The sequence below is a fragment of the Anguilla anguilla genome, chromosome 3 (genome assembly GCF_013347855.1).
Source record: "Anguilla anguilla isolate fAngAng1 chromosome 3, fAngAng1.pri, whole genome shotgun sequence".
Lineage (NCBI taxonomy): Eukaryota > Metazoa > Chordata > Actinopteri > Anguilliformes > Anguillidae > Anguilla > Anguilla anguilla.
In genome coordinates this window covers 45766276-45778392 of record NC_049203.1, presented here as the reverse complement: position 1 = coordinate 45778392, position 12117 = coordinate 45766276, and the positions used below count along the sequence as shown (strand labels likewise).

General features: G+C 39.9%; 1 protein-coding gene across 4 annotated transcripts in view; it reads left to right on the top strand.

Annotated features, from left to right (window-relative positions):
- The window catches only part of LOC118224347 (FERM and PDZ domain-containing protein 4-like), a 54845-nt gene that overhangs the window by 21010 nt on the left and 21718 nt on the right, over positions 1-12117 (top strand). For 2 of the 4 annotated variants that reach the window (XM_035411795.1, XM_035411800.1), the window contains exons 2-3: positions 3712-3828; positions 11894-12054. In XM_035411795.1, the coding sequence (XP_035267686.1) occupies positions 3712-3828; positions 11894-12054 (278 nt within the window). Of the gene's footprint in view, positions 1-3711; positions 3829-3870; positions 4341-5670; positions 10041-11893; positions 12055-12117 lie in introns of those variants that run through there. The other 2 variants (XM_035411799.1, XM_035411798.1) reach the window with 2 other exon arrangements.

Genomic DNA, 12117 nt, shown 5'->3' with positions numbered 1-12117 from the left:
AAAAATATCTTGCCAAGTCATTCTCCCAATTTGAATCAAATTGAACATGCATTTTTATATGCTGAAAGAAAACTTAATAATCTAAGTTAAAAAAATAAAAAATAAGAATCTGGCTTTGGAAAACCCATTTGTTGCTTTAGCAGTATGTTTGTAATCATTGTCTTGCTGTATGATACAGCCAATGATGGTATCAAACATCTTGAGCAGATAAGATGTTTCTTTATTGCCATTAGCTAATGATGTGCATGAAGGTCAAGAAAGATGTCTGGTATTTTGGGATAATTTAGTCTCTTCATAAATTCATATAGAAATAAATGTCCTTATTTTAGGTGTCTCCATGGTGAAGGATCTGTTTTAATGCTAGTGAATATCTTCATATGAATTTGCCATAATTACTCGTTTCATCCATCTCTTCCCACTGCAATGTCTTGACGTGACATTCTTCTTATTTAGCACCATTCGTATAAAATCGTACCATTTGTATTGCCCTTCTTTGCCACTATACCAACTGGCTTGCCCAGTGAGCACAGCTGCTAAAACACATGCACATCTTCAACCCACTCACCTGTGAGAACACAGCACACCCACAGCACAGCCTGAGCTGGTCTGGCTGGTTTAAGCTGTGTTTTCCACACTTGTAGTGTGTCAACCAGCAGTTCACCAGGTGACCAGCCTTACTATACCAAGCTTAACCAGCTTTGTCCAGCTAGAGACCTCCTTTGACAAGCCACAGACCAACTATGACCAGCCTTAAACCACCTTAAACCAGTTTATAATCCCAGATGCTGTTAGCAGGAATTGTTAGCATGCATATTATACATACCTGTTAGCCAGTAACTATATTTAAACCACACAGCACACCTTTATTGTACTCAGCTGTGAGCTAGCAGCTGTTTTACACACTATAAACCGCATAGCACTTCTATATAATACTAATCTGAGCTAGTGACTGTTTTATGTGCACTAAAAGCCACATGGCAAACCTTTACTATACTGACCTGTGAGCTAATGCCTGTTTTAAATATCAAATCACAACTTTAATGAAGTCATCTTTGAGCCACAGTGACAGTTTTATGCATTGAACGTGTGCACATGCAGCCTATTGAGGAGAGATGGTGTTTGTCACAGGAGTGACACATATCTGACAACAGCTGGCACTCTGCAGGCTCCCAGACAGAGGCTAAGGGGTGTTCATGCATTGGCAAGCGAAGGAACCCTGGCCAGATTAAGCCCATCAAAACCCAGGTGGAAGTAAGCCAGATGCATCCTGTTGCTGTGGTAGTCTTATTTGGCTGATGACTCTGTAAAAGTCCAGACTCAATCAAGTAATGTTTATGCTATCAGCTCAGCATTTGCTAATTATGCATGCATTTACCAAACAATACCCTATAATAAAATCCGTACATGATATTCAGCACTCAATCCTGGTTGCTGTCTATCTGTATGATCCGTGGCCAATAGGAAATTGTTGTGCAATGTACCTCGATGCATTTATTTAAATTATTTGAGAAATCGTTTAAAAACATCATCAAAATGATTGCATTACTTTAATTTGTTCATTACAATGTTGCACAGGTACCAAAACTGGTAGTCTAGCTGCCTGATGCCTTGAAGTGTTTCAAGTGCCACATGAAATTATATTATGCCATGTCTTTAGTGGTTTTAGTAATGACAGTTGTTTGATGTTCAGGCCTGCCTGTTCCTACCAATCTCCGATTAGACCAGTCCATTATAAGGCACTCCGCTCATTACCTAAGTCAGGGGTGCACTACTCAGTTCCAGAGTTGATGTATATTCAGCCATTCATTCTGGCGTCGTGTTATTAAATTCCCACCAGTGGTGCTTCACTCCCATTCTGGACCGCCGTAGGACAGCTTCTTCTGGGCAGCTGCAGACTTACCAGCTTACCAGATCAAATGCACAACTGGGTTGATTTAATAATTAATGGCAGAGGTTGGCATGAAATCCTGAAAAGAATCCGCCCTTTTCGTGCACACCTGCCCTAGGCGATTGATCTATGGCTTTAGCTGGGATAATAGAGGACAGGGGATCCAGCTGCCGCACAGTGTACAATTTTCAGAAATCAGTACTAAAAAATAACCTACCTGCTTATTTTCATATCAGGCGTGCATGACATATTTGACTCTCGCTGGCCCAATGTTCTGGATTAAATATTAAGTTAACCTGCTGGGTTCAGTGCATTACTTTTAATTGCATTGCTCAGCTGAATTATACTAGATATACAGTGAGTTTCTTTTCAAAGAAAATGTGTGCAGAACTACGGGATTCTAGCTACTGCCAAACATATTACAACCAATCAGGTAGTAGAAAGTCCTACATGTTGGGGAGAGACTGTTGTGCCAGTCAGTTTTCTTTTTTTAACTATGCCAGTGTATGGGGATTCTTTTCTTCTGGCTCAAAGTTAAAAGTGATTGGGTATAGTGCATGTTTACAAATCTATCATTTATGAATTATGCCTACGTATTACTTTGATGCAATACAAACAATACGGTGCAAATTATGGTATAATGTATGGCAAAAGTAAGAAACCATGACTCCAAGAAGCCAAGGAGTAAACAAAGGTCCTTAATGAGAAGCGAGTATTTTTTCTCCCCTCCAAAAAAATTTGAAGGACACTGCCATATTTTAATTTTATGACTTTGCACACCCCACTCCTGGATGTATTTTATGCCTGGCCTAAAGAATTGCTGTTAATGTGCACCTTAATATAAATGGTTCCATTTCAAGTCACAAGTGGTAAAAAAACAAATCATGACAACACTCAAGGTAGCCATTCTACCGCTTCAGTGTGTGTTAAATCAGTTTGGATTCATTTCTACAAATGGGAGTACTGGCAAGAGCAACTCATAAAAAACAAAAAAAGCTTGAGTTTCATTTGTGTCTTAGACCCATTTTTGAAATTGTTTAATTATATCTTCTGTTTTGATATCAGGCTTTCTATGAATGTACAGACATTTGAGCCTAAAACTAATTTCATGCATCTAAAAGCACTGGAATGAAGCATGTCAATTATGCCTTGGGGTTTGAATTGCTTAATTAATTGAATTTACCTTGAGTGATTAAACTGTGGTTCAGGAATTTGGCTTATAACGTTTTACAATGAAAGTGAACAATCTTCTTTCATGATTCTGGGTTGTGTTAAGTCATCTTCCATTTTATGTGACACAATATGACACACACAGCAATAAAGAGCATTCCACATGATTTGAAGCTGTGCCAGAATTGAATTCGACTACTGCTGGATTCATAAAATTTACCAGTTGCACATTTTTGCATTATATTTGTATATTGAATTTTTATTAAATTCTTAGCTGTCCACACTAAGTGCTTGAAAATAGGCCCATGATTCTTACATTATTAAGGGTTTTTAAAATGTACATTTTTTTATTATATAAAATATTGCAATCCCACATTTAAATTCCTCAATTTGAGATACACATATTCCCTTAAGCCATCATACAGCAAGTCTTTCTGGGATGTATATTAGTTTCCATTATTTTGAAAATAAACATGCAATTCAAAGGCTGGGTAATGCTGTACAAAAAATGTTCTACATCGTGAGAAATGTTAAAGGCTTGCCTTGAAACTTATAGTTTGCTAGTTGTCTGGTAGATTTGATGCATTTCCCTAAAGTAGTATGTTTATGTTTCGTGTCCTGTCCCCTGATGTCCGTTCTCTCTTCCATTTCAGCCACAAGATGAAATCCCCAGGTTGGCCGTCCCCTTCAGGGACCTGGAGTGCATCGCAGGCACCCCCATATGGATGGGACATGGCTTCCAATAGAGAAGGGAGGGACCTGTTCATCAAGTAAGTGCACAGCTGCCGTGATCCTGCAGATGTTCGGAGTATCCTGCAGTGCGTGTGTTTATTCTAGACCTTTCACTGCTCCCACTGTCTTCTACTGTGCACTTAGAATGCTGATTCCCTTTGTTTAAGCTTCTCAAGACAGCCGCATCCCCTACTAGTACAGGCACACTCACACAAACGCACGCATGCACACACATTCACACACATGCGCACATGCATGCTCACACACATACACACATGCACGCACACACGCATGCGCACACACATACACCCACACTCACACACATACATACACCCACACGCACGCACAAACACACACACACACACACAAACAAAAGCGAACACTCGCCAAGCTCAGTGCTGGAGAGTACAAGAGTGCTGAGCAGCAGCTTTACTGTCACCAACCGAGGAACCACTTCGAACTAAATCGCATCAGAGGTGTCGTAGAGAGGAAATCTCAGTGCAGTATCCTGTTAGGCAGGACTAATTTCTGAAAAGGGGACAAAAACCAGGTAAAAAAATAATTACATTTTTTTTTTTAATTCCGTCATCTTAATTCAATGTGTGTGCTTAGGAGAAGTCTTTGTAAGAAGTGAGCTCTCAGCCAACTGCTTCAGCTGTGATTGCGGTGTTGCGGTAGAGGAAAATGTTGTTTCAGTGTTTTATGTGTGTATGTGTGTGTGTGTGTGTGTGTGTGTGTGTGCCCAAACCAGTATACTCTGATTTGAAAAATATTAGTTGGCACAAAAAAGGCTCCTCTGTTTTATGTTCTTTTCTGCAGTAGAAATTTCAAATAACAGATAGCAACAATACCAGTACTGTGATAATGCACTGTTCAGTTTATTTTCTGCTGTGCTTAGATGTGGCAAGTGTGGTAAATGATCAGTAGAAGAAGGCAGACATGTGTTAGTAGGGTCTGCAGGTGTTTAACAGGAAAAACTGCCTGTGTGGAATGGACTAGCTTTGCATAACATATCAGTAGATACAGGCTAGCAAACAAAAACATTCAAATCTGGCAACAAGCAACACTCTTGACTGTCATTACTTGACCTTTTAGGCATATTTAACTGTTTTCTCTGTAAAACTCCAATAATATTTGGTTGTATTCTTCCTGTATATAGAATGCTTTCCACCCGCAAAGCATTGCTATTGATTCTATAGAATGTGATGTAAGCCACCCCATCTTATCGGACTCCTGTTCGCAAGTCAGGCTCTGATGGATATGAGTAAGAGGAAGACATTGCATGTGTATCTGAAAAGGTGGTCTTGTGTCTATGGACGTACAATTGACCAGCAGTGGTTGCTGGTGCACAACTCTGGCCCACTGAAGCCCTCCAAGTCATGGATGATGCATGAGCTTGACCATGGGGTCCATCCATGCACCAGAACAGCTCCTTAACAGGATGAGGCAGACAGAGCCCGTTTTTAACAGTTCATATTCATTCCATGCATATTTATGGTACATGTAGATCATCCATTAGACAAATGCTGTATTGATCAGGATATGCATGGTTTCAGGATATTGACATCTTATCTCAGCAGAGGTCTAGTTCAAGAATGAAGGTCATGACTCTGTCATAATACAGGAGGGAAATGATGCCAAGACAACAGCCACTGAATTACAAATACAATTGGCAGTTGTTGCTTTTTTTCCCCCCCTATGCATGTATTACATTACATTACAGGCATTTAGCAGACGCTCTTATCCAGAGCGACTTACACAACTTTTTACACAGCATTCACATTGCATCCATTTATACAGCTGGATATATACTGAAGCAATTTCGGTTAAGTACCTTGCTCAAGAGTACAACGGCAGTGTCCTACCTGCGACCTTTCGGTTACAAGCCCAGTTCCTTACCCACTGTGCTACACTCCGTCCTCATGTATGCATTATGCGTTTCATCTGTCCAGTTATTGATTGGACAGACTGTCATATCACTATATGGCTGTTACTGAGTCAATTAATCAACACAGATATATAACTCAAAGCAGATTTGTAAACATTTTTTTTTAAACCATGGCATTGCTTGGGCCCAGAAAGATACAATTAGCTACTGAAACATTTAAATATTAATATTGCTTATAACTTACTTTGACATGATTGATGTTCTGTCTGATAGCAAGAGTGGCTATTCCTGGGCAAGAAACTCATTGTGTACAGTCTAAATGACTGGCCATGTATCAATAGCCTCACCTTGGTGTGCTGGTATATTGTGTGAAGTGCATAATACCAAGTCCTTCCAGATATGATAGGGTAATTTAGCACATTCTGACTGAAGACTATTTTTGATCTGAAGAAAGGTTGTGTAGGATTCATCTGAGCCTTAATTGGACTGGGGGAGGGTCACTCCTCCAGAGAGCATCCAAGGTAGAGAAAGACTGAATGCTGTGAAATGAAGTTCAGATAAGTATGATGAAGATGACAGACTGTCTTCCTGAGGTGAAAAGTAATGGAAAACCATGGAAGAATTGTAAATTGATCACTGTGGGGCACTATGGTTATAATGGGACAGGTGAGAAAAATGACTCTGGAAGTCATCTTGACTATAGCAGAAGGTTTAGCCTCACCTACAATACCTTCTGAGCTGAATCTGCTGAGCTTAATTTGAGACACAGGAGTGAGCATTACTTGGTAAGCATGGGATCCTTTCCCATAATGTTCTGAAGATGAATAAGCTTGTTATCTCAGCTAACTGAATCTACATAAATTACATTGCATTACATTACAGTCACTTAGCAGATGCTCTCATCCAAAGGGATGTACACTAAATATGGAAGAGAAAATATGGAAGCCCCCAACAGTAGGTCAGTGGATCTTCGCTTGTAGTATGTTCTACAGTCACTCTGCCTAGAAAATACATTCACCCTAACAAGGAAAGTTGAAATCATGTGCAGGTTAATACTAGCCAAAATTATAAATATTATTCCTATCACAGCCACAAATATTTGAATCTAAAGTAGTTATTAGTGTTTCTCCATAGCTTCTATATGATGTGAATAAGTGACATCCACTAACAGTATTTGTATTGACTTAATAAAATGTAAACCCGGAATGCAGGACTAGAAAAATTATTGACAGACATTTATGTAAACAGGGATAAAGCTGTTGAACGACAATGACTCAAACCTTGTTATCATGCAATGGGTAGCTTCATTGCTGGTGCAGCCACATACTTTTAAAATTATGATTAAGCAAAGAAATGGCCCTGTCAGAAACAGTTCAGAATTCTTTAAACAATTTATCAAATTTGAAATAATCACCACAGAATTAATCCAGCTTGGCAATGCGTGCCCAGCAGCACCAACATGGTTTGATAACAGTGACAATGAAAGTGTCAGTGGCTGCGGGAAATTACTTCAAATTGGGGAGCCATTAACGGCTAATGGTGATGATTAGTAAGTATAAGATGCAAGGCTGTCATCACATTGGGAGGGGGGCCATCTATAGCAGGTGGCCTTCTCTGGAGATGAGACGGTTCACTTCCTGGACACGGAGAGCCATATGCTTTTTTCACCGCACGCAATCTGCCATGGCATTGTCAAGTTGCAACCAAAACCGAAATGAATAGACAATCTGCCCAACATTCTGAGAAGGCTTATACAAAACGTGCTGGAAGGGCATACCACGTATCTCAAATTCCACAACATCTTTTTTTCTGGTAAACCTGGAAAAAAGCACCCGAGGGGGACTGCTTTCATAACCTAGCTAAGACTATGGGCTCTGAAAAAAATATATATTTATATGCATTCTGTTTTTGTTTAAAAAAATGTATTTGCCTCCACTTCGCATGTTTTTACTCGACTTGTATGTTATCAAACATGCCTGCCTCTTGGCTTGCAGTGGGAATGTCTACCCTGGATAGCAGAGCGTTGCTCTCCTTAGCAGTGTCTTGAAAGATTAATTGTGCCTTTTCATTGCGAGGTGGAACATGTGTCAGGAACGATGGTGAATTGCACACTGTCTCCATGGGCCCACTGCTTTAATTAGTGAGCAGTGTGGGCAACGATGAGATCTGCCTTTGAAAGGAGAAAGGAAAATAGGAGGAAAAAATGCCACGGAAAGAAAAACCCTGGAAGTACTTCTGAGGAGGCAAATTATTTTTGCAGCCTGTTATGTGAGTGTGAGAGCTTGTTAATAGCAGTACAATGGGAGAGAACATAGGAGGCCTGGCAAGACAGCCTTTTGCCAATATTTAGTATCGAGAAAATGACATGATAAAAGGAGCAATTTCATGCTCAAACTCCGGCATCAATTACTCACCACAGGTGCGAACCTGACTAAGGAGTAGGGGTAGAGGGAGATGCCGCTATTTGTATTTGATCTGTATTTGTTCAACCAACAAAATTATTTGTACTTAGATAAAAACCGGAAGTTGGCATGGACTAAAAAGAGGAAGTATGTGGAGTTTAGCCCAGAGATGTATAAAAAGCCAAACATTCCTCATTTTTACTATTATAATCACTGGCTCTGCTATTGTTGAGATATTAAAGCATTACAGTCATGGTTTTACAATGACATCAATAATAATCCAGTTTAACAACAGGTAATTTGCTTTTTAAAGCTGTGCTTAACAAATAATGACCCATATGCTATATAGCCATAATAGGCTTTTATAACACTGAGGTAAACAGCCAAATCAAGTTTCAAACATAGGCAAAATGTTTTTAACATCAAAATATAGTTACTCAACCTGAACTGCATACTATGAACTGCATGAAACCCCACCACCGCCCCTACCTAAGGGACACTTAAGCCAATTATAAACTGAATGATAAAGGACACAACTGAATCAATTACCTTTGTATTTCTAAATTATAGCGGTTTTGTTTGGCTGAGGGAAAAAGGGCTAAAAGGTGCATGACAAAACACAGAACAAGAAAAGTAGTTAAAGAAATACAAAGTGCAATATAAAAAAAAAAAAAGTAATTTCTTTGGTCAAAATGAATTCAGCACATTTCTCCCTCTCTTCTCCTTGGAGTGTGCTTTTACATAGCCAATGCACCGTCACTTTCTTCTTATTAATTCCACAAAGAACACACAGCTTGGGTGGTTTGCTGGGACCACACACACACAAATCGGTTACATTTTATGCAGCTGTCTTGTAACTGCTCTTTTCAGTTTCTTCAAAGTCTCAGTTTCAGAGAAAACCTGAAAATATTGGTGGCATTATCTCTGCGGTGTTCTAACTCTAACATTTTTATAACTACAGCAACCACAGTTATTCATCCCCACCCGAAAGGCTTTATCAGCTTCATCACATGATTGCAGTGAATTCATTTTGTATGATTATATGTGTAAAAAGTCGTTTCGGTAGCACTTTATTAGGAAATTCTTCTCAATAGCACAAACTGCCTGTGTTTCTATACTCAATTTTTTTTTTTTTATTTAAGCCCAGACACTTACGAATGTCGTGGAAGGAGGAGGAAATAGCATTTACGGCACTGGAGTAATTTCAAGTCCACAAAGCATGATTGCATCACTCTGGTCTATCTAGTGTTAAGGGCTACTCTCACGTGTTGTCTCTCTGCAGGTGTGTGTGTGTGTGTGTGTGTGTGTGTGTGTATGTGTCTAATTGAGAAGCTTGGTGCCGACCTCTGAGTGAATCACATCAAAAAAGTGAGAAAAAACGATCTGAATCCGAATAATATTGGCCAAATTCAGGAGGAGAAAACATTCAGAGAGATCGCAGTATTCGAGTGTTGCCGAATATGGCATTGCATTCCTCACCATCCCTACGAAGGATCATCATCGTGCATTGTTATCGAATGATAAGGGTTCATGTTGGTTCTGGATTTCACTTAGTTAATAATAGAAAATAAATATTTTTTGTCTGAATTTTGTACCTATCCCTTTCATACAGTATATATGAGTCAAATCAGAATTACATTTTTTTGTTCTGTTAGGGTCATGTTTTTGAGAGAAAAGGGTAAAATCGTGACTTGAGCTTGTAAGTGCATTGATCAAGTTGACTATTTAATATGCTTTTATAATGACATTTTTACTACATGTACTCACTGGGTAAATTAACTTCATAATGTGGTGCTCATTTTACAGTCTATCATGTTTCATAATTTGCTTGCATCAAATGCTTGACTTCAGACCATAATGCCATTAACATTAGACCAGGGGGACCAGCGGGACCCTGTTCTGGGGTTTGGCTTTGTAGCGGGAAGCGAGAAACCAGTGGTGGTCCGCTCAGTCACACCAGGTAACCATGTGACCTCTGTCTCTTAACGTAGTACTCCTCTGCATGTAGCAGACTATGCTTATGTCAAATGTATGGTGCAGTAGTTTTTAATGGTTTGAACAAATTTTCTGAACACCATACCAGAATATGTAATTCTGTTTCTTGTGCACCGCATGCTTTTTAAAACTGTCTTAAAAAAGGAATTCATATTTTCAACCAAAAGTAATGTTTCTTTTTTTAAGTTTTCTTTTAAGATTTTAAAGATTTTCTTTCTCAGCCAATGAAGAGTTTCACTCTTTAAAAATTTTGAATGGCCAATCATCCACACTTGCATACATGCACAAACTCCACCGCCTGTCTGGGAGAGTGTAGACATCCATGTTTCTCCAAAACATGTGGCGTCGCCAGCTGCTTCTTACACACTGGAGGCTACAGTTAAGCTGTCAAACAGCAGAGTCAGAGGAAGACTTTTCATATGCAGGTTTGACTGCAATATACAGGCACTCAATGGACCAGGAGGGGCTACTAGTCTGCGGAACCCTATCCAGCTGAACCCTCCCATTCCCTTGGTGATGCAATCACCACAACGGGCACTGGCACGGTCCTGATTTGGTTTGAGGCCATGAGGCTCATCCATGCAACACAGTGTGGTGACTTAACCAAATGAGCCAGCCAACAGACCCTGGAGTCTGACTCTTTGGATAATGCACTAATAATGCCGTAATAAGCTTTTATTGTTTTAAAGATAATGTGTACCAGCAGTGGCTCTGCTATGAGGCTTTACACAAGAGCTTTAATTAGCCCTCAGAGCTAAAAACCATGGTGCCCAGAGAGGGGAACTGTTCACACTCTTATCGCTTCTCCAGTCCTGCTGTCACGTTCTGGAATGTGTCCCTGAACTCCGTTACACACAATGCTGTTCAAAATATGCTGCTCTCATATTTAACCCAAGAATGTTTGGGTGGTCATTCTGTTAATTTGTCTGGCAACCGTATGCACCTAATGGATTTTAGCAAGACATCTCTGGGCTTTAATTCCCAATACGTGATTTTTTAAATATTTATAAGTTTTAATCAAACTCCTTTTGAAAGATTATAAATAATTGATTCTAATTTCAATACAGAGCTCAATACAAGTGTCTACACTCAAATCTAACAAGCATTTTACTCATGTAGACAAGTCTCAGTGATATATAATAACATTGTATGTACAATTCTAAAAAATATGACTAGTGCAAATGAGATGTGAATAGGCCATTTCATTTACATTGTTTGATAGACATGGCCTCTCCACATTCAGTAGTTAGTGGGTTGTCATTAGGTTCTTTCAAGTCCTGGGTGAATCATAAAGTCTAAATCAGGAGTGGCTAACCCTTATCCTGGAGTTCTACTTTCCTGTAGTTTTTCGTTCTAACCCTAATTTGGCAGACCTGATTTCACTAACTGGCAGCTCAATGAGACCTCTAGCTGTTGAATGAGGTGTTCTTTGCTAAGGTTGGAGTGAATACCTAGGGTAGATCTCCAGGAACCTGATTAGGCACCCCTGGTGCAAATGGTGTTCCCACTTTCATATTATAAAGACCATTGCATAAATTGACCTCAATTCTAAATGAAGCATTATAGAAGAATGTGTGATGTGTGTGTTTATTTGTGGTTGTGTGTGCGTGTGCGTGCGTGTGTGTGTGTGTGTGTGTGTGTGTGTGTGTGTGGATGCATGCGCGTGTGTGCTTGTGCACTTGATTGTAGGTTTGCGCCTGTGTGTTTTTCAGTAATTTTGTGCCTCCATTGGTTCCAATTGTCTGAGCACTTATCACTGAGGGGAGAGATATCATCATTGAGTGAAATGAAGCCTACAGTATATGTTTTCTCCCACAGCCACGTGCCCAAGAGCAGCTCCCTGGAGGAGGTCAGGTTAGATGGGGTCCAGTTCATACCCCCGGCTCCACGCAAGGTGGAGATGAGGCGGGACCCTGTTCTGGGGTTTGGCTTTGTAGCGGGAAGCGAGAAACCAGTGGTGGTCCGCTCAGTCACACCAGGTAACCATGTGACCTCTGTCTCTTAAAGTAGTACTCCACCCAAAAAACATTATTTGGTGCATT